This window comes from Eptesicus fuscus, chromosome 16, assembly GCF_027574615.1.
Source record: "Eptesicus fuscus isolate TK198812 chromosome 16, DD_ASM_mEF_20220401, whole genome shotgun sequence".
NCBI classification, from domain to species: Eukaryota; Metazoa; Chordata; class Mammalia; order Chiroptera; family Vespertilionidae; genus Eptesicus; species Eptesicus fuscus.
This window is the reverse complement of record NC_072488.1, coordinates 45,018,141-45,040,980: the sequence shown is the minus strand read 5'-3', so window position 1 is coordinate 45,040,980 and position 22,840 is coordinate 45,018,141. Positions and strand designations below refer to the sequence as shown.

Here is a 22,840-nt window from a genome sequence, read left to right as displayed (position 1 = left end):
AGTTCGGACGGGACTCAGCCCTCCTCGTGAGAGTGTGCCATCCCTCTCTCTTCTAGGGCTCCAGGGTCATCCCCAGCGTTGAAGAGGGAACCGGGACACCCAGAGCTTACCCTTAAAGGGCAGAGCAACCAATGAAAAGTAAGGCAGAGAGAAAGAGTAAGACAAGAGAGCGTCTCCCATATCCTTCTCGCAAGGAACGGCTCAGACATGGAACAGACTCCAGTCCAGTACCTTCCGTCTTGTTTCCCACCCAGCATCCCCTCAGCCCTTCCCCAGGCTTCCTGCCGAGACCAGGAGAGGCGGGAAGCTACGGGGCATGTGCAGTCTGGCAAAGGCCCCCGAATGACTCTGCCCAATGTAACCTCCCTTCCAGGTGGCGGAGCTGGAACTGCCGCTCTGCCAGTGGCGGGAGGTGCGTTGATCTGTCCACGCGCCCTCCACCCGGGTGTGGGGCGGTGGGGCCCGACGGAGCTGGAACTTGTGCGCGTCAGAGCAGGAACAGAGCTGGGGGGGACCTGAGGGAAGGGAGCAACCCCAGGACCTGCGGCCCAGCCGGCCAGTCACCCCACACTGGGCTGTGACTGAAACTTAGCTTATCCGATTTCTTATGCAAATGACAGGAGACAAGGCCACGGAGAGGTGTGTCCACTCCAGGTGTTCCAGCGGCCTCGGGCCTGCACAGACACTCAGCGGCCACAGCAACCCTCGAGACTCTCCCTAAAACAGCCAGCAGGGCTCCGGGAAGAAGAGGTCCCTTCCTGGGCATCCTGCTCTCGATCCACAAGGGAACTGTAAAGAAGTGATGGGGGGGTGGGGGTGGGCGCGGGGGCGGCGGCCCCAGTCGGGTGGCTCTGGTTGGAGTGTTGTCCTATCCTGTACACTGAAAGGACTGTAGATCTGATGCCCAGTCAGGGCACATATGAGAAGCAACCAATCGATGTTTCTCTCACATTGATGTCTCTCTCTCTGTCTCTCTCTCTCTCTCTCTCTGTCTCTCTCTCTCTCAAAATCAAAGGAAACATATCCTCGGTGAGTATTTTTATTTTAAAAAAATATTTTTATTGATTTCAGAGAGGAAGGGAGAGGGAGAGACAGAAACATCAACGATGAGAGAGAATCATTGATTGGTTGCCTCCTGCACACCCCCTACTGGGGATCGAGCCCGCAACCCAGGCATGTGCCCCTGACCAGAATCGAACCCAGGACCTTCAGTCCACAGGCAGACGCTCTATCCACTGAGCCAAACCAGCTAGGGCATGGATGTTTTAAAATCATTTTTAAATATTGATGGGAAGGCAAGTGGGGCGTTAGTGACAACTCCTGAGACCCCTGATGTGGTCCTCCTCCTCGCCCAGTCACCTCACCACCTTCTAGAATGAGATGCCCGAGGCACAGAGTTAACAATGGACTCGGCTGGGTCCGTGCAGAGGGCCTATGGGGCCAGAGTGAACATGGGCAAGTTTCAGCAGGGCCTCTGGTCCAGTCTGTGGGTGAAGAGGCCACTTTCCGCTAGGGAGCCGTGAGAGCCTTTGGGTGGAGAGCCACTCCTCCTGCTTTCTCTCTCCACAGCAGGTCATTCAAACCCGCCATGCCCACAAGGAGAAGCAATGAGCTTTACGGTGGCATAGAACCCAGGAAACCATCACCCCTCACCATTGACCTTGGGGTGAGGACAGGGATCCTAACCCCAAATACCCTTCTTAGAGCAGCCAACCAGGACAGCAATTTCTCCAACCCAGAAAGAGGTCTGGGTGAGGGTTCAGAGATCACACAGGGCCATCCCTCTCTCTTCTAGGGCTCCAGGGTCATCCCCAGCGTTGAAGAGGGAACCGGGACACTCAGAGCTTACCCTTAAAGGGCAGAGCAACCAATAAAAAGTAAGGCAGAGAAAAAAAAAAATTAGACAAGAGAGAGTCTCCCATATCCTTGTCCCACAGAATTCCCCACAACGCTGGAAATGTTATCTGCGTGGTCAACGCATAAGCCGCTAACCACGAGAGCAAGCCGCGATAGAGCACTTGAAAAGCAGCTAATGCTGAACTTAATTTTAATTAATTTGAATTTAAATAGCCGCATGTGGCTAATGGCTACCATAACTGGACAGCTCAGGTAGAGCATGCTTGTTAAATGTGGGGAGGTCACGAATACTCTTAAGAATCTACTGAAGCCCTAACCGGTTTGGCTCAGTGGATAGAGCGTCGGCCTGCGGACTCAAGGGTCCCAGGTTCGATTCCAGTCAAAGGCATGTACCTTGGTTGCGGGCACATCCCCAGTAGGGAGTGTGCAGGAGGCAGCTGATCGATGTTTCTCTCTCATCGATGTTTCTAACTCTCTATCCCTCTCTGTAAAAAACCAATAAAATATATTTTTTTTTAAAAAGAATCTACTGAAAACCATGGGCCCACCCCCTGAGACAAGATGCCCCGGCACATTGACAACATTTGGCTAAAGTTTTCAGAAAGTTCCCAGGTTCTATTCCAATGGAGGCCCGAGATCAGGTCTACCTATAAGGTTGTCCAGAACTTGACAAAACCCTCATACGCTAAAGGACATGCTTCTTCTGCAACGTGGTCATCTGAGGATCACGGAGAGAGACTTGATATTGTCCTTCACTGAGTCTTAGCAAGAGACACCACGTGTGGAAGCCCCACCCTCGAGGATGTCCTCAGAACATCCCGCCAGGCAGCACCCGCTCTGCCCCACCCACGATGGGCACCACCGCGGAGGGTTTGCTCCTCAGTCTTGGAACAGCTACAAACGTGAGGCAATTCTCTTTCCGAACATGGGTTCCGGTCTACCTGCTTGTAGCTTCCGCCCACTAAGGAATGTTCTGCACACTCCTCCACTCCACAGGATTGACTCCCTTTTCCCCAGGAGAGGGGGCTTGGTCTGTGTTTCTCTACCCATTCCCAAGGCGAGCGGGCCGGTTTCCTTCCATTGTCTCTCACGGGACCACGCTGGCAGATCCCCTCCATACAGGCGAGAATGTCCCTTTTAGAGTTTCAGCCCTCCCTACCTGCTAGGAAGGCAGGGTTCCTGACTTGTGCACGTATTTCTTCTCTTTTTAAAAACAGGTACAGGTCTTCGGATTCACCCCCAATGAAACCCCATGAAGTTTCTTTGGGTCCAGTGTTCCAGACTGCCCCATTCTCCTCAGCCCCTTGATCTACTGTTCAGCTGGATACCCGCACCCCACCCCCACCTACCCACAGATCCAACACATTTACTCCAGACCACACCTTACGAAGAGGGCACACAGGAGACGCGGACACCTCCAGCCCCTTCCACGCGTCCCAGGAGTCTGTGAGCACAACCTTTCTCTTCACCGTCACCATCAGCTACAACTCGCTCAGGGGCTCCAACAGCGAGGCAGACTCCTGAGCAGCAAACATCTGAGAGCCCTTTCCTGACTACTCTCAGGACACACACAGATCCCCGATGGGTTTTCCTAACTCACTAGGTTAGCAGGAACTGGGCTCCAGAAGAACAAGCATAAACTTGGAAGAAATCTCACGAGCTTCTGGTCTCCCTGGCCTGCAGGTTACAGAAATGGGTGAGGTCATCCTCTTTAACCTTGATGGCAACTGGAGTTTATCAAGACGTATTTCTATCCTCTGTGGCCCCCTCCCTCCTCCCAGTCACCAGCTCCTCAAACTCTCGGGGACATCCAGGTGCCCTGGGCATCGGGTTACAGTGGAGATCCTGACTCACCAGGTCTAAGGTGGGACCGGAGAGTCTGCATTTCTAACAAGCTCCCAGGTGATGCTAATGCTGCTGGTCCCCCGGTGAGCAACGTGGGAATATGGGTGTGAGCCATTCAGGTGCCCAAGACTCAGGCGGGCCAGGTACAGAAGAGTCCAGGTAGGTGCCCATCACCTCAGCTCTCACCTGCATCCGAGGACTTGCACCCTGACTACACATCAGATACACCTGGGAGCCCCGGATCACCGGGGTTCACCTCAGACCAATTAAATCAGATCGCTGGGGGTGGGGCCCAGGTGACCCCAATGTGGAACCCCCGACCCCCACAGTTGACAGGAAGATTGAACCAGGGCAGCTATCCCCGCGCCAGCTCTTCGGGATGACTTGAAAGAGACAACTGGCCCTCTGATCTGCCCAAGAGGCTGGCAGGACACGCCAGCATTTATGTGCAGAAATCCAGGTATGTGAGTTCGACGGGGCTGCTTTGTAAAGACCCACAGGGACCCTCAAAGCTCACCACCTGCCTTCCTAAAGCCTCGCCCACCACCTCCGTAACAACCTGCTCCAGGTCTGTCAAAAACGGACGCCAAACTTTCTCCAAAGTCTCTCCGGAAACGTGGACTTCTTACCTGTCTCTGGCCTTTTGGCTCCCTTTCCGTCATCGTAACTCAGAGATGCCCTTCCACAAACATATCTGGAGGTGTCCAGCAGGGAGCCGGGGAGCGAGTGACTCAGGCGCAGGCAGGGCGGCGGCTGGCTCTGCCTTCCTAACCACACACGCGGCGGTCCTCCCCAGTTTACACCTCACCTCCTGAGGCGACCGGGACCCAAAGGCTGCTCTCTCTGTGTGTCTTTGGTTGTGCTCCTTGAAGCTGTAAGCCTATTCCTGCCTCCTCGTTCTTGCTGGGAATATACAAAAGGCTTTTTATTGTCTTGAGTATTTTCCACCGGCCTCAGCACATTCTGGTCACAGAAGTTCCTGCCACTCCTCCTAAGGGGTCAGACCACGCTTGAATCTGCCTTCGGTGTCACGCACCCTTTCCCACATGAGGAGCGGGTCTGCTACCCCCTGCACTCACCAGGCAGCAGCCGGGCGGCACACAGCTGGTTCAGTTCTTCCCGTCTCCCACCATCTTCCTCTCCTCAGGGCACCATTCAGGACTGTTCCGTCAGCATTTCCTTTTTTGAAAAGCAATCCTACCCCTCCAGCTAACTTCCCTTCTAGAGTCTGTGGCCAGGGGGTTAAAAACTTTTTGAAAAAACAATTGTCTCAAGTCTAAGGCAAGCACCTCTCCTTGTCCAGCCTTCCCCCCTGGCCTCACAGCTGCTAAGAGGGGGTCCCTTTCTCTAATGTCTCAACACTTCTTCACCCATCAGCTCTCCCTTAGTTGGGGGAAAGGATCCCTCCTCACAGCCTCTATCTTCAGGAAGACAGACCTACCGACCGGCGAGGCAAGCATCCATCAGGTGGTCCGATATTGTTGGGAGATCCCTAATTCCAAAGTATCTTGTCTCAAAATCGTGCTGAGAGCAGTTTCTACCACATAGCTGAGGGTTAAGACAGTGTCTCTCACACCATATATATATTCCCCTTTCTTTCCATTTTCACTAAAATTCTCAGTCATGCTTCCATTCTTATGCATACATTTTTTCTATACAAGTTTTTTTTTTTTTTTTTTTGCCCCCAAAGCGTTCACTTCCCTCACCCATGAGCAACTTTTCAGTTAGGACCAGAGTGGCTCCTAGCTCCTGCTGTCCAGCCTCCTCCCCAGCAGAGAGGCCGGCAAACTGCTTCTTCCCTCTGCCCCCCCCCCCGCCCCCCGCCCGCCCCATTCTTCTATAAGCATGTGAGGGAATGTCTGGAGATAAACATTTATTTTGAATTGCATCTTTACAATTACAAAACAGAGACTCACAAATGCACAGTTGTTTATGCACAAAGATTAATTCTTTTCTAGACGTTCTAGGACTGTCCTGTCGCCATGCACTGATGGCCTACTATGTGCCAGGCATTATGCATACTTTATCTCAATTCTCACAACAAACCCTGCAAAGAAGGGTTACCCCATCTGACAAATGCGAAAACCGGTGCTCTGGAGCGTGCTTCGGGTTCTGAGGTCCCTGTGTCTCCACACCCACCAAACCTGACTTTTCTAATCTGCTGTCTCGTGCTACGAGCCACCACTCAGGTAAAAAGAATGTGGAGGTCAAACGGCCTGGGCATCAGCCCACGACCTAAGTCCTTCCCGGAACTAGAAAGGAAGACGGCGAAACGGGAATGAACCTCTTCAGGCGTGTTACCGCACGTGAGGAGCCGGAGCCGCAGTCGCCTGCCTCGGTGGGAGGGCCCACTCTGGGAGCTGCTTAAAATGCTGAACTTCTCTCCTGATAGAACTCCGCAGCACTGCCACCCACCCTTCCCCTGGAAAAAGAGTGAGGAGCAGGGAAGGAAGCCGGGGAAACCAAGATAACGTTTACCCACTTACAGGATGATCCAAAGCAGCTGTCGACAGATAGCTCAAAGGAAGCCGGGGGAGGTGGAGACAGGATGGAAGTGAGGAAAGGGTGCCCAGAGGAGGAAATACCAGGCAGCAGGGATGCGAGGAGATGGTCTGATTCCCAAGAAGACTCCTGGGATGCTGTGTCTTGTTCCACCTGGAGAGTCTGGGTCCAATGCTTGCGTTATATTCCTGAGCCCAAACCAAAGAAAACTCAGAGGCCAGGGATGCATCCTCTCCTTTCCCACCGTCCCCAGTCCTGGGACTTGTTCCTCTGCTACATGGCTGCTCAGATCTAAGGGTTAAGGTTCTGGGGGACTGGTAAGCTCTGGGCTGCGTCTGGAGTTCCTTCACTCAGGCGGAGCCTCTGGGCATATCAGCTCTGCTAGAGGTGCTTCCATTAAATGCAACGCAGCCTGGCAGTGGTTCCCACGCTTTCGGCCTTCGCGGACCAATAAAATATACACAAATGGAGACAGGCCCTGACCAAGTAGCTCAGTTGGTTAGGGCGTCGTCCTGATACGCCACGGTTGTTTATTTGGTCCCTGGTCCAGGCACATACAAGAATCAACCAGTCAATGCATAAATATGTGGAACAACAAATAGATATTCCCCCCCCCTCTCTCAAAACAAACAAACAAAAACATATCCTCGGTTGAGGATTAAAAAATGAAATTTAAAAAAAATTATGGAGACAGGTAATAGTTGTCATTTTGTACTTTGCTCAGTAAAGACTTCTTTTTTAAAAAAAAAATCAACTTTCTATCAACACCTTGATTTCATAAAAAAAAAGCACATTTTAAACATTAAGAAGTAGGAAGGACCTATTATTAAAACAAAGTACTCCTCTTTAAGTCAAAGAAAATTAGCTTTAAGAAGAAGCTCCCTCCATTGCCTCCTTTCCATTGTTGCTCCAGAAACTGGGAGACACTGTCGGGGCCGGCATGTGGACCTTCTGCCCTGGGATTCCGCAGGCCAGCAGCCGCACTTTCCCCGACCCTGGGGGCCTGGCGGTGCAGCGGCCGACCGTGGCAAGGTCTGCAGGGATGCAGACATCTCTCAGCGGGGTTGTCCTAAGCCTCAGCCAACCCAGATCCCGGTATCGTTAACTCCGACCACCCGGCAGCCCAGGCCAGCAGCTCAAAGGTATGCCTCATCGTTGCCGAAAAAAGAGCTGAAACAAGGTTCACGAGGACCACTGGTTCCAGAAACATCCAGCCTAGAAATAAAGCTCAGGCCCCCACCCCTCAGGTCTGACTACAGGAGGAATGGAGTGAGACTACGGGCAGCGAAGGAGGTGAGCACTGGAAGGAAGGAAGGAAGGAAGGAAGGAAGGAAGGAAGGAAGGAAGGAAGGAAGGAAGGAAGGAAGGAAGGAAAGAAGGAAGGAGGGTTACCCAGCTTTACAGAATGAACTGGGCAGGGTCTCCTCTCCCCCAAACACCAGATCTCATGCCCAGGAGTAAAGCTCAGCCCTGATCCCACCCCCCTTTCAGAGATGACCCTGGTCCAGCAGATGTCGGCTCCCCCAACACCAGTAACAGACAGGGGCCGGACACGTCTCCCAAGTTGGGGTGGGAGCTGCAGATGTGATCCAGATGTCTGCTTTAACCAGGGCACGGCGTCTGTGAGGCCCAGACCAGGATGTGCTGCTTCCACTGGGAGTGGACAAGGTAAGGCGAGAGGGGGGCAGAGCCCCCCAGCAACACCCACCTCCCTGCCCCCGACACTTGGAATCATCCTCCAGCCACAGGACACAGCCCCTCTGAGCCCAGGGCACAGCTCTGCACTGGGCGGTCAGGGAAACCCCGCACCGGCCGCCAGTCCATCGGAGCCACAGGTGCCCTCGCCCTCAGACGCACGCACGCACACGCATGCACGGCGGCTCCCAGCTGGAAAGGGCTTCCAAGACCATCAGGCACAAGCCCTCCATTTCCCTGAGGAGAAGACGGGCCCAGACAGAGGGCTCCGTGGCAGAGCCGGGGAGGCCCGCAGGCAGCACGGGCCTCCGCCTCTGTCCAGCGCCAGTTCCGCTGCCTGAAGCAGCGGCCTCAGCCGCCACACCGCGCGCCTCCCAGGCTGCTCAACTTCGCTCGTCCCTACTCCTGCCAACTCTCCGCTGTGGCGGCTGCCGCCAGCCCTGTGCAAGGAAAAGATGGCCAGTGCAGGGTCACTGCCTCTCTACTTCCCTCCTCTGACCTCATCCCAGCTCCTCCTTCCCTCCGAATAAAGGAGTACTCCTTCCTGGGGGTGACAATGTGTCAAAAACTCGTCATTCATTCACTTAGTATCTGAGTGCTTCGGATACGCCAAGGAACGGAGCCAGGTCCTGAGACACAGAGGTAACAGTCTTTGACTTCAAGGTATCCTTAGTAGGGGAACCCAAATCCTGGGTGTCCCATAAAATTCCCTGCCGTCTTTCTGAGAAAAAAAAAAAGGTACCCCCCGCCAAAAAAAAGGTTTATGGAAAGAACTATCCTACTGCATCAGGGCAGCATAAAACCATAAAACCACTCCCAATTCTTCTTTCCAAACTCATCCGCCTCCGCCCCTTACCTGACACCATCACTCTCCACATCACCCAAGCATTGGTGTGACCTTGAAATACATCCGAGGCTCCCAGCAGGACAAGAAACCTCTAGAGATTAAGCTGGATAGCGCTGTCCAGGGACAAATGCAGACATCAGAGGTGAGGGCGCTAACTCTAGAGTCCCCTGCGACCCAGTTACTCTCTCACAAACTGTCAGCCCGGCACAGGAGCCCACGCCGGCTTCCAACGCCACGAGCACGCCGCGTTGGACCCAGAGGCTCCGAACGCGTGGGAAGGACCGCACGCTCCTGAACGAGACCCTTGGGAATACAGCAGCCTCAAGGAAGGGAGAGGGCAGCCAAACGCCTGCCGGCCAGCTTACCTCCTTGAGAAGCCCCACTTTTTTCTTCAGCACCTCACACTTGCGCAGTTTGCAGATTTGATGTGTGCGGCGGTTGGTACAACTGGTGCAAGCCCCACAGTTCTCCGGCCGCCGGCAGGGCTCACACGTACCACACCGTTTCCGTTTCTTTCGCCCGTCCCCACCCCCTCGGAGTTGGGGTTCACTCCCAGGCACCGGGAGCCCAGGCCCCTGGAAGCCCCCTACCATGACCTGGCCCTGAGGAAAGTCATACAGGCCCGGCAGCTCCGGCTGCACTGCCAGGGGCACCTGAAACTGGCTCATGACGCCGCCAGACGAGGGGGCATAGGTGCCTGGGCAGAGCCACTGTCCAGCTTCCTGCCTGCCTGCCTGCCTGCCAAGGCCACCAACAGGTCCTTCTTCCCTTAACACAGTCCCGAGCCTACAAGGTGGAGGCTAGCAGCTCCAGTCTCTGGGGTGGGTGGGTTCCTCTCCACCCCTCTTCACCTCCTCTGCAGCCGTCTGGTAGGGCTCAGTTGGGGGCCGCTCTCCCACTCGCTGGGGCCCAGGGTCTGGGGGAGGACAGCAGCGGCAGCGCCCAGAGAAGGGATCATCTTGGCTGGGAGGGCTCTTCACCCTCACCCGCCCTGGACGCAGGCATGAGGTGGACAGGTGTGTGGTGGGGGCAGAGCAGGGTGCGTTTCTCCTGATATTTCTCTTCCCGGGTCAGGATGGTGAAGGCAAGGCTGCCTGGAAAAGACAGAAAGGGGAAGGTAGGGCGTCACCTGGGGCTCAGACAACTTTCACGTGTTACCTTTCCCTGCTGCTGGGGAGAGAGAAAACGGGGGAGGAGAAGGGCTCGCCCCAGGAAGTTTTGCCCAGAAGCCCTGGCAGGGAGCACCAGCACCCACGCCTTATCTGAGGAGGAGGCGGGGGGCCTGGTGGGTGTTCAGGGGACCTGGGCGGCTCACTGGAGGTGGTGGTCAAGGTGATTTACAAGAAAGTTCTCTGCCCCACCCCCACGGGCCGGGAGAGTTTCACCCAAATTCCCACACACACACACCCCTCACTTGAGGTCGCTGGGGCCTCCCCAGCGGAGCAGCGCTTTCAAAATAAAGTTTGCTGAGAGCTGCACTCGGCGGGGCTGCCCGGGCGCCCCCTGCACGGAAGCGGCCTGGAAGGGGGTCGCGCGCGGGATGGCCCGCGCCGGCCGCCCCGCCGCGCCCCGCGCCCCGGGCCGGTCCGGGGAGGGCGGCCCGCTCCGCCGAGGGGGCGCGGGGAGGGGGGCGCGCTCCAGCTCGGCCCGGGCGGCGCGCGCGCCGCCGCTCGGGCTCCTTTGTTCTGGGGCCTCCGCCGCTCGGCTCCGGCGGCTCGGCGGCCCCCGCCCCGCCCCGTCGCCCCCGCCCGGCTCCGCTACACTGTGACCCGCAGCACCCCCCCGCCCCGTCCCCCGCAACAAAGTAGCGGCCCCTCCGGCCGGCCCCGAGTCGTCCCCTCCCCCGTGGCCGGGCCCCCCACGCCTCCCGCCGCCCCTCCCCCACCCCGGAGCCGGAAAGGCACCGACTGCACCGACCTGCCCGCCGCCTCCGGGGCGGAGCGCACAAAGGGGCAAAGTTTCCCGGCCCGCGCCGCTGCCACCACCGTCGCGGCCGCCGCCGCCGCCGCCGCCGCCGCCTGGGGCGCCCGCCTCCTGGAGCGCCTGGCCCAGCCGAGCTTGGAGCGCGGAGCCCCCCGCCCAGGCCGAGGAGGGGACGGCGCAGGAGGAAGGAAGAGGCAGCGGCGGCCGCGGCGGCAGCAGCAGCAGCAATGAAGGCGTCCGCGGGACTCCCCGCCCCCCGCGCGCCGCGGCACGTGCTCGCCCGGGGACTCCCCCGCCCGGGAGGGCGCGCACGTGCGGCCCCGCCGAGCCCCGCCGTCGCCCCCTCTGCCGGGCCTGGGGTTGCACGAAGGGGGAGTTCCCGGGAGGGGGAGGGGACCGAGCGGACGACCCACGAGCGGGTGGGGGCAGGGTCTGGCCCGGGCGCCGAGCCTTTGCACCTGCAGAACCTCCCCACCCCCGCTGTTGGCCCTCCCTGGACCCGGCCGCCACCCTGGGGATGGCCGCTCCCGCCCTCCGGTGCTTCTGCAGCCCGGGCGGGCGAGGCGGGCCGCACGGGGTGGGGCACGCGGACCTCCCCGCCTAGGCCCTCTCCGAGCCGGCCCGAGGTCCCCACTTCCTGCCACTCCCTGCGGGCCCGAGCGGTCGGGGACGGCCCCAGCGCCCCCGAGAGCCCTGGGCTCCCGACCCGACTGACCTCCCCCCTCCCGGCTGCTGCTCGCTCATTTCGAGGCAGGACAATGGGGGACATCGCGCGTTTGCGTACCGAGTCAGCCTGGCCGCAAAGAGAGGGTACTCGGGGACAGAGGCCACGCGGGCCGCCTGGGGGGGCACCTTCGCGGGGGTCACGGCCGAGCGCCCTGCCCAGGCGGATCCCGGGACCCTGCCATGGCGAGCCTCCCCCTTGCGGCGCTCGGCTCTTTTCGCGTCGAAAACAAAGACTAATCCGATACCCCCGCCCTGCCTCTCAGAGGAGGGGGAGCGGGCGCGTCGCGGAGGGTAACCGCGGAGGACAGCGTTCAGGAGGGGCTTGGACAGCCTCGGAGGGGAGGGGGGGCATAACGCAACCGCATCCTGTAACCGGGCGCAGACACTTTGAAAAGTCACCCTGGGATATTTTTCAGGGTGGGGGGTGGGGGTGGGGGAGGGCAAGGGGCAAGGGGCAAGGCACAAGAATATTTCCAAGTTGCCAAACTGCCCCTTCTCTCTGTTGCTTTTCCCCCCTCACCTGTTGTTCAGGCCAAGTTGAAATTCCAGGTTAGATTAATTCAACTCCACCCATCTGGCCTGACTGCCAGGCTGGTGCCTGCAGCTGCCTTCCACCTACCTGGGTTGCTGGGGAGAAGGGTGGGTCTCTAACACACACATGCACACACACACACAGCACACATGCACACACATGCACTCACACTCACACACACACTACCACCATCCCACAAACGGGGACGCGCACGCGCGCGCGCGCGCTCGAGGGCAAGTCCTGGCAGAAGCAACCTCGGGCGGGCGGACTGGCCTGACCAGTTCGGGCGGTGCTCAGGGAGCCAGGTACCTGGCCGGCGTCCCCGCCTGGCTGTAGCTAACAAGTCAGCCAGAACTGGAAAAAGAGCACTCGGCCGGCTATTTAGAAAGAAAGAAAGAAACACGTAACTGACCCCCAGAAGCGCTGTCCAGAAGGTGGTAGAGAAGCCCGGGCTCTGCCTGGAACTTACTTGCTCGCAGGCTTGATTTTGACAGCCTGCTCCGGCGCGCGGCTGGCGGCGGCGGGACGGCTGGTGGACGCGGCTGCAGGACTTCTTCCTACCCTGGCCTTTGAGAGTTCAGGGAAGTGAGCCTAGAAACTGAGAAGGGAAACCAGTAGAGTGTAATTTTCAAACGTGGAAACAGGTGATGGACTTGTAATGGCTTAAAATGTTATACTTTGATGTTTCCAATGATTCTCTGTTTAGTAAGATTGCCTTAAAGGAAATACAGAGAATTGGAAGACAAACATTGTTCCAATACAACGTGGGGCCATTTGCTGCTTTCCCTCTAGCCTTTTCTATGGGTAGACTCGTTTCCTTTTTTAATAAAATGGTGTGCCCACGCTGGTTATGCAATTTGCCGTCCTCTCTCACTTAACATTATACCACAAGCATTTCCCTATTTGTTCTACGATCTCCAGAGAAACCGTGTGACAATGAGGCCAAGAAGGTGGCTTGGGAGCCGGAGAACTCTGGGTTCCAGACCCGGCCCTGCCGCTTGCTAGCGGAGTGACCTTGGACCAGGTACTCACAACCTTCCAAAGGCTCAGACAAGGACCGCCATGACTGTTTAATCTATAGAACACCTTTGTAAAGTACAGGCTATCACGAAATCCGTTTTATAGGTAAGGAAGCAGATTAAGTAACTTGCCCAAGGTCACTCAGCTAGTAAATTGTAAACTCAGAATTTGAGCCCGGAATCTTCCCTCCTATATTCTTTCTTGATGAGTGATCCCAGCAATTGACTGTGTCGGTGTGCTCTTCACCAGCTGTCTATGAGAGGGTCATTTCACAAAATCCTCCGGCTTAGGTAACTAGGGGGTGACAGGAGGACAGATGCCTGGGGACATCTGTGTGGCGTTGAGGGTGCACAGTCTGGTCTGGAACACACACAGGGCCTTTCTCCCCCCCCCCCCCCCCCCAAATCAGTGAGGAGCTCGTAAGTGAGGCCTGGGGTGTGGAGGAGCTCCTAAGGCGTGGACATGGAGAGTGAGAGGAAAGGGCAGCCAGGACGGGGCCCTGGGAGCACCAGCATCTGACAAGGGGCCAGCAAAAGAGACAGAAGGAGAGAAACCGAACAGAAAAGCAGAAATCGTCCAAATAAAACCAGGCCAAGGTCTGAGACCTGCCTGTCAAGTCTTCGCAACTGCTTCCCCACCCCCACCCCCGCCTTGCACATTGGCAGTCTCCCCGCACTTTCCTCTTCCCACTTCGCCCCCTCCCAGCTACCCCTTCTACCTGCCACATTCCCCCTCATCCTCCGGGTCTGCGATGCCAATTCTTCCATGCAGCTTTTCCCTGCGCCCCGGGTTCCGGGAGCCCCGCCCACCCGCCCTCCCTGGGAACAGTTACCCCATAGGCATCGTCCTAAGCATTCCCCTCCCAGTTCCTGTGAGGCCCTGGAGGGCTGGGACTCTGACTGTTCACCTTTGTAACCACAGGAGGTCAATGAAGTATCCCAGTCACACGGAGGATCCACAGGTTCCCAAGGGTGTTTTTTTTTTCCCTCCTAACTTCCTACCCGCACAAACGCTTCAGGAGCCCCCCTCTCCCCCCAAAAAATAAAACCCAGATCCTCAGGCGCTGAGGCCTCCTGGGCGCGGCCTTATTCCGCACTCGCTCAGCGCTCGGGGCCGAGAGCAGCTGGGCGGGCGTGGGCTGCCCCGCGAGCCGCACGAAGCCACAGGCCGCGTGGCTCGCTCGCTCGGTGCCCAGTGCGGCTCCGGGACCACAGCATCACCAGCACCTGGGACCTTGTGAGCACGAACGGCCAGCCCGCTCCCGGCCGCACCCTGAACCTACTCCAGCGGACACTCGGGGGTGGGGCCCCGCGACCTGTGGGAACAGGCCCCTCGGGTGTGCGCGCTCCCAGTTGGAGGAACTCCGGACTGGAGGAAGCGGGCCAACCGCGAGGTCAGCACCCAGGCGGCGGCGGCCAGGCCCAGGCCCCGGGCGCTTCGGGGAGGCAGACCAAGAAAGGCTCCTCGGACCCAGGCTTGGCGGCCCCGCCCCCAGCGGCCAGGCTTCAGGGAGGTCAGGAGCTGGCGGCGCAGGTGCCCCAAGGGCTAGAAAGGGAAATCCCGGCGCCAGGGAAAGCCCAGACGGCAGGCACCGCGGTGTGGACAGAGGGCGTGTCCCCGGGTGGAGATGGAGGTGGGGCGAGGGAATCAGGAGGGCTCCCCGCTCCGCTGAGGAGCTGCCCCTGACTCAGTGCTGGGCCCAGGGCATACATTGAACGTGCGCCTGCGGCTCTCAGGGAAGCACCGCGTGGAACCGCCGCGGCTGGGCGTCTGCCGAACCTGCAAATGATGGGCTGTGACTAACCAACCACCTTGGAGGTGCTGGGCCCCACTCCTTCTCTTCAGCTAATAAGCCATTTGTCCTGTGTGAAGCATGAGCTTTGGACTCTGGGACCCATTGCAGAAATGTACGTAGACACCCGTGTTCACACCTGGGCCTGGTTGTGAAGCTGGGAAGCATTGGGAAGCTTAGTGTTTGATTTGGGATGTGTTTCTTCTTGAGTCACGGAGTGGTTACAAATATTATCAGCTGCTATCTGCACACAGCTTTCTCCGTTCAAAGCACTTCCACACACGTTATCGTTCTGTCTATACAGAGAGGCGAATACACCAAATGTTACATTTCTTTGTATGATACAGTTTTTATTATTATTATTGTCACCATTTCACCGACAAGGGAACGGACTCAGAAAGGCAATTTGACCAAGGTCATTCGCAGAACCTCTGCAATTAGCCTACCCACGCCAGAGCCGATATGGGACAGAAGCTGGCATTTTGCTCTCGGGGGAAAGGGAGGTTCGATAGTGGGTTGCTCTTTGACGTGCTCTGTTAGGTTAACGTGTGCAGGCCATCTAGACTGTGCTTGTGAAGAGCTCAGCAAGTGCTTTCATGTTTTACACCCATTTCTGTGACTTCCTTTTGAATCTAGTTTGAATCAAATAGACTCTATAACTTCTAAGGAGAATGCCAGATTCAGGTTGCTGAAAATTCAACAGGGATAAAGAAAGACCTTGGTGCCCCCAAACCTTGATTTGACTGGGTGTATCAGTCAGGATCCGTTAGCTTGTGCTACAGTAACAAACAGTCCCCAGATCTCAGTGCTTTGACATCACAAAAGTGTATTCCTCAACCATGAAATACGTCCATTGCAGGTCAATAGGAGCTCTGTTTCCCACAGCCACTCGGGGGCTAAGGCTGCCACAATAGACAGGTTGCCTACTTGACCCTGAAGGCGGGAAGCGAGGATGGGGCAAATGGAGCACTGACTCGGGAAGTTTTTACTTGGAAGTAACACACATCACCTCTGCTCCAAAGCAAGTTGGGAGGGTTGGGGGGGGGGGGGGCAGGGAAACGCAATAGATGCAATGCTCTCGTGGGCCTGATAGGAGAAGCAAAAACATTTGGCTAACAGCACCGCTAACGAACACACAGGGAATGTGTGTATGGGAGATGGGTGCGTATGTGAGCACTTGAAGAATGTGTAGGTGCAATCAGTTCTGCCCAGTTCCAGGGTGCGTCTCCCTCCTGGGAACGGGTACTTGACATTCCCACACTAATGGGTTGTCGTTCCTCACCCTAGAGCAGGCTCAGAGGTTTAGGCTAGGGTGGAAAATCTGAGTTGAGGGAAGCATGGTGGAGGGGGTGAGTGGCAGTGGGGCAAACTCGGCAGAAATTAATTTGTCACTAGGGAAAGACTCCAGCGAAGGAAAGGGCTCGGGGTGTGTGTGTTACTAGGGGCCTGCCTGCGAAAGGAAACGTCTGCAGCACCAACGCGCTGGTAGAAGCATTTCCTGTCTTCTTGCCACCCACTCCCACTCATCCTTCCTGGCCAAACTCAGGTGACCCTCCAGGAAGCCTTTGATGGCTGGGCCTGCCAATCACATGGGGAGAGAGCCTAGGTCCGCCCCACCCACTGTGTGTAGACAGGGACCACATCTTGCTCCACGCTGGCTGTGGTGTGGAGACTGTGTTAGAATAGGGCCTGAAAATGAAGGCAGAGGGGCCAGCCGGAGGCTGTGATAGGAACCCAGGTGAGAAAAAAGGTCCTGTCTCCACTCGGGGAGTGGAAGTGATGGAGAAAGCTATTAGAGAGAGATTTAGGGAGTCCAATCCACAGGACGGGGGGTGACTGAGTGAGGGGGTAGGGAGGTTTCTGGAAGAGCAACAGGATGGATGGTAGCACCAAGAGGCCCAGAAGAGGAGCAGGTGGCTAAATGAGGTCAGCAAGCACATGTCCCTTCGAGGCACCTATGGGACATGGCCACAGAGAGACCCAGGAAGCAGCGCCTACAGGGGCCTGAGGTTCAAGTAGGAAAACTGCCTGGGCCCAGATCCTATTATCTACCCCTTGGTTAAACTTCAGCATCACATCCTCTAACAAGGTCAGCATCTTTTTTAAAGGAACTTGTGGGGGGAAGAAGAAGAAGAAGAAGAAGAAGAAGAAGAAGAAGAAGAAGAAGAAGAAGAAGAAGAAAGAAGAAAGAAGAAGAAGAAAAGAAAGAAAAGGTGGGGAGGGGGGAGAGGAACGCAGAGAAAATACGTACACTATAACGATGGTGAGATTCCTGAGAAGCCATCCAGAACACGGCAAAGGCTCATAGAAGGAGCTGAGCATCCCTGAAAGGCTGCTCCAACTTCCGCTGGCTTGTCCCATCATCTTGTTTCCGGGTGTCACTCCCGTCCCATCTCCTGCTTGTCCCATCAGAGACCTGAACTTGATATTAACCCCTTTCATCCTGGAGGCTCCCCCTTCCTTGCGTCCTCTCATGGGTGGGGGGTCAAGCCCCATTTGCAGGAACTGTGCCGTGCAGGGGACCTATCCTCATCGGCCTTATCAGGACTTCATTCTTCTTGCTCAGCCACTGTGCCCCTCCTCGATACCCCGCTTCCCACACCCTGAGAGGCTCCCTCCAGATTCCCTGACTTCATCTCCAGCTCCTCCATGCACTGGTTTGTGACTGCGGGGGAGGTCATTCCCTCTCCTGGCCTCCTTCCCCTCTGTAAAAAGGGGACTCATGATGCCTCCTTTGCAGAGGATCAAATGACACACAGCATAGCAAAGTCCTATCGCAGACCCTGGTATACAGCAGGCACTCAAACTATCCCATTCTTCCATCCCCACCCCACCCCCGATTCCTCTTCCTTCTTCACAGAGAAAGGGTATACTATATATTATTTATTTTTTAATCCTCATCCAAGAATATATATTTTTTTAAATATATTTTTATTGATTTGAGAGAGGGAGAGAGAGGTAGAAACATCAATGATGAGACAGAATCATTGATCAGCTGCCTTCTGTATGCCCCCCACTGGGGATCAAGCCTGCCACAGGGCATGTGCCCTGACAGGGAATCGAACCATGATCTCCTGGTTCACAGGTTGACGCTTAACCACTGAGCCACACTAGCCAGGCTGGAGGATATATTTGTATTGATTTTAGAGAGAGAGGAAGGGAGGAAGAGGGAGAGAGAGAGAGAGAGAGAGAGAGAGAGAGAGAGAGAGATTGTTGTGAGAAACATCAAGCAGTTGCCTCCTGTATGCACCCTAACCAGGGATCAAACCCACAACCTGGGTATGTGCCCTGACCAGGAATCAAACCGGCGACCTTTTGGTGCACAGGATAACGCTCAAGCAACTGAGCTGCCCAGGCCAGGGCAGGTCTACAGTATTTTAATCATATGTATCCATGACAACCAAAGTTAAAATGTATACAGGTCATCAGTGGGACCATTGTGCCCCCCAAGGTAATGGAAATAATGATGTCCAGGTGCCCAGGAGGAAGCTTGGCACTGAGAAGGAGCCCCTACTGAGCCTCCCTAGTGGGAGACACAGTCAGCCAGCCCAGGGTCCTGTCAGCTCCACTCTAAACCACCCTACACCTGTCCCCTCTCCCAGGCGTTCTGTCCCCACCCGGCTCTCTGCATTCCAGCCCACCTCCCTTGCCCTCACTCTGCGCCCTCCTTTCTCACCGGATGTGGATCAGGTTGCCTTTGATTCAGACCTCCTGGGCTCTGGGCAGTCCCATCCCCAGTCCCAGGATTAAAAAGGGCAGGTGCCTGGGCCATTCTGCAGCCAATCAGGAAGAGAAGTTTCAGCCTCTTGCTGCTCTAAGTGTGATCACTAGACTTGCAGCAGAGGTACCATTGAGACTTGGTAGAAGTGCAGAATCTCAGCAGGCCCCAGAGCGCCTGAATCAGAATCTGGGTTTTAACAAGATGTCCAGGTGATTGAGAGGCCTTCAGGGGCTAGCGATAAGTAGGGTAGAGGTAAAAAGACACAGCTCCCCGACACACGCTGAGCTGGGAGAGGCATTCTTGCAAACACCTGCACTAATGGATCGAGTCATTCAAGGTCAGTCTAGCATCGTTCCTGGGCAGACATACTATACTCCCAACATTGTCCCTCCTCAACCAGGGAGGGAGTGACCCGCCGATGTCTCAGTCTTCTTGACATCCTTTAGGACTGTCCTAATGGTTGCATGATGAGGCCATGACCCACATGCACATGACGTTCAGCATCTCAAACCACAAGAAGCCTTGAATTTGACCATCCAGCCTTTGGAAAGCAATCTCACTATTCATAGTTGATCAAAACACTGTAAGACAGAAAATAGGGTGTTAAAGGCAGAGAGGCCGCAGGGAACAGATTGGCCACTCAAATAGGAATGTGCAGTGGCTACGGGGCCTGAGGGAGGCAGTGGCCTGCAGGCCACCAAAAGAGCCTCACAGCTGCTTAAAAAAGGAAGAAGAAGAACAGGGACGTGCAGGAAGCACCCATGAGGCCTGGCAAAGAGTCAGGTTTATAAGCACGTGCTGATCTGTGTAGAAAAATCAATAGAGTGGTTTTTAAAAATATATATCTATAGTCCTGGGAGGAAGCTGCTCCTTGGCCTTGAGAGTCCCCGTACATGCTATGCCAGAGGTGCCCATCAATCTGTTGCCCCCCTGTGTGCGCCACGGGGACATAAGCCCCCACATGAACACTGAACAGAAATCCCAGGATTAGGGTGCACACAGACTTAGCAAAGAAAAATACAGGACCCCCAGTTAGATTTGAATATCAGGGGAAAAAACAAATCATTTTTTAGTATATAGGGTGTCCCCCCAAAATGTCTACCACACACTTTGACTAATTATAAAGGCAGTGCTTATTAAAATGCATTTCTTGCCTCGCCAGCGTAGCTCAGTGGTTGAGCATTGACCTATGAACCAGGGTGTCATGGTCTGATTCCCAGTCAGGGCACATGCCTGGGATGCAGGCTCAATCCCCAGAGTGGGGCAAGCAGGAGGCAGCCAATCAATTATTCTCTCTCATCATTGATGTTTCTCTCTCTCTCTCTCCCTCCCTCTCCCTTCCTCTCTGAGATCAATAAAAATATATTTTAAAAAATAAAATATCGCCCTAACCGGTTTGGCTCAGTGGATAGAACGTCGGCCTGTGGACTGAAGGGTCCCAGGTTCGATTCCGGTCAAGGGCATGTACCTTGGTTGCAGGCACAACCCCAGTAGGGAGTGTGCAGGAGGCAGCTGATCGATGTTTCTCTCTCATTTATGTTTCTAGCTCTCTATCCCGCTCCCTTCCTTTCTGTAAAAATCAATAAAATATATTAAAAAATAAAAATAAAAAAAATAATAAAATATATTTCATTTTCAAAATTGAGTTATCAGCTGCTACAGCGCGTATCCATGTTTGGGGACACCCTGTACGTATGTCCCAAATATTACATTGCCAGAGCAGCCCTACTCAGGATTAGAGAAATCCCGAAGGCCTGGGACCAGGGCAGATTTGGGCTGAAGGACAGTCTCCACCTGGGGCCCAATGGTACCATCCTAGAACCCACCCCATTTTTAAATTCAGAGCAGAAATGGGCTTTGTCAGTTTGGGAGGTGGGGCGATCTTTTGTGAGAGGCTATGCCATATTGTTTGCTTTGAAAACGTTTTGCCCTGCAAAGTAGGCGGGAACTACCAACATGTTTTATTTACATGATCAGTATCAGTTGGGGTAGTTCAAGGACTGTGTTCTAAAAAAGTACTGTAGTTTTGTTCATTTCAAGTCAAGTTCCTGTAGGAGATGGACTGTTCCTTCGTTCAGACCAATAAAATCCTGTTTACCCAGACCAATTGCTCTTCTATAAGCAAGCGTTTATTCATTGAGACCTATTTACCTGACCAAGTAATCTCATCTAGAGGTATTTCTAATCATAGAATCAGTAAACCCTTCTGGGTGTCAAAAAAAAAAAAAAAGCAATTAGCTCTGGCTGTTGGCTCAGTTGGTTGAGCACCATCCTGTACACAGAAAGGCTATGACGTCATTCCCGTCCGGGCACATACCCAGGCTGCGCGTCAATCCCCAGCAGGGTCCCTGGAAGAGACAACTGATGGATGTTTCTCTCTCACATCGAAGTTTCTCTCTCTCTCATGCTCCCTTCCTCCCTCTCTAAAGTCAATAAAAACATTTTTTTTTTAAAAAAGAACATTTATTTGAAAGTAGACATTTTATGACATTGGTTTAAAGCAAAGGCACATTTTCATGAGAACAAGGTTTGGCTCCTGGAGGCCAGCCACCTCTCCAAGCAAGATGACCAAACGGTCTAAACAAACCCAGATCTATTGGCTGCTGTCCACTGTTTGTGAGCCCTCTGGCTAGCACTGCCCCAGGCGTCCACATCTGACAGCACCTGCCGGCAGGATCTCCACATCAAGTCAAATTACAAGACTGACAGCTTAGAAACACACTCATTTATTTGCATGGCTTCCCATGTTGCCAAGGATATTTCATTGATCCAATAATTGTTATCGCCCTGGCTTGGGGTTTCTTAGAGCATCAGCCCCAGCTGGTGTGCAGGTTCGATTCCCAGTCCAGGACAGGTACCTGGGTTTAGTGTTCTCTCCCCACCTCCGGTCCAAGCAAGTGAGGGAAGCAGCCTGTCGATGTCTCTCTCTCACACTGATGTCTCTCTCTCTCTCACACACACACACACACACACACACACACACACACACACACCACACTCCTTCTGCTCTCTCTGAAAAGCAATGGAAAAAACATCTTTAGGTGAGGATTAATAATAATGATTGTTAACATGTGAGTTTCCAGAGTCTTAACAATGTATTCAATAGGCCTCCTTTTTCATACAGCACTTTCTCATTTATCCTCTCCTTGAAGCTACACACTCTTGCAGTCGGCATTAAATATTCCCATTTTGCATATAGACAAACTAAGGATTGGTTTAACCAGGATTGGTTAAACCACTTGCCTAAAGCACACAACTAGAGTCATTAATGGGGCTTGAAACCAGATATTGAGGTTACTCCTCCATCAGAGAACAGTCACCTAAACTCCTTTAGAAACTCACGTAAGCAGGGGTTCCCCGTGGTCTAGGCCCCCAGCCTAGACGTGACCGGATATTGCCAAGGGCACGAGGCCTGGGCCCCCATCCAGGCCCATCAGTCAGAATCTCTGAGAGTGGGGCCTGGGCATCAGTGTTCCTTAAATTCTCCAGGTGGTGCTTGGCTGGTGTTGCTCAGTGGTTCAGCATTGAACCATGAATCAGGAGGTCTCGGTTCGATTCCCAGTCAGGGCACATGCCTGGGGTGTGGGCTCGATCCCCAGTAGAGGGTGTGCAAGAGGCAGCCGATCAATGATTCTCTCCCATCATTGATGTTTCTATCCCCCCTTCCCCCTCTCTCCCTTCCTCTCTCTGAAATCAATAAAACCATATTTAAAAAAAAATAATTCTCCAGGTGGTTCCAATGGGCAAAGTCATAGCATTTAGTTAGTAATCAGGATTTGCTTCTCTTTTACAGACCTGCTTTAAAGCATCGATGTTCTACTGGTCTTTTTTCAAAAGTAACTTTCTACTTCTAAATTATAGGACTAATAATACCTATTTATTTTAGAAACTTTTGGAGGAAGTTATGAAGAAGAAAAGAAATCATTGGGAGAGTCACTGTTAATATTCTGATGTATTCTCTTCCCAACTTTGTGCATATCTACACACAGAATTTTGATAATACAACATGGACTGATTATTTTCCTTTTACTTCCTATGGTAAATATTTTCCAATGCTACCTAAGGTTTTTCAAAAACACTATTTGAATATTAAGACAGAAAATATATTTTTATTTTGTTAATCCTTACATGAGGATATTTTTTCCGTTGCTTTTTCGGAGAGAGAGAGAGAGAGAGCGGGGGAGGGAGAGAGAGAAACATCAATGGGAGAGAGACATGGACTGGTTGCCTTCCACACATGCCCTGACTGGGGGCAGAGCGCGAACCCGCAACCCAGGTACATGCCCTTGACCTAGAATTGAACTGAGACCCTTCGGTGCTCCTGCCGACGCTCTCATCACTGGAAACACTGGTCAGGGTGGGAGAAAAGATTTGGGAAGA

At 54.4% G+C, this 22,840-nt stretch overlaps 1 protein-coding gene across 1 annotated transcript in view; it reads right to left on the bottom strand.

Moving 5' to 3' along the window:
• TET3 (tet methylcytosine dioxygenase 3) overlaps positions 1-10,714 on the bottom strand; it is an 87,492-nt gene extending 76,778 nt beyond the window's left edge. Inside the window, exons 1-2 of the mRNA XM_054728024.1 lie at positions 10,664-10,714; positions 9,112-9,840 (exon numbers count right to left, since the gene is read on the bottom strand). Of these exons, the coding sequence (XP_054583999.1) occupies positions 9,112-9,414 (303 nt within the window). The 5' untranslated portion in view covers positions 9,415-9,840; positions 10,664-10,714. The remainder of the gene's footprint in view (positions 1-9,111; positions 9,841-10,663) is intronic.
• Positions 10,715-22,840: the final 12,126 nt, after the last annotated feature.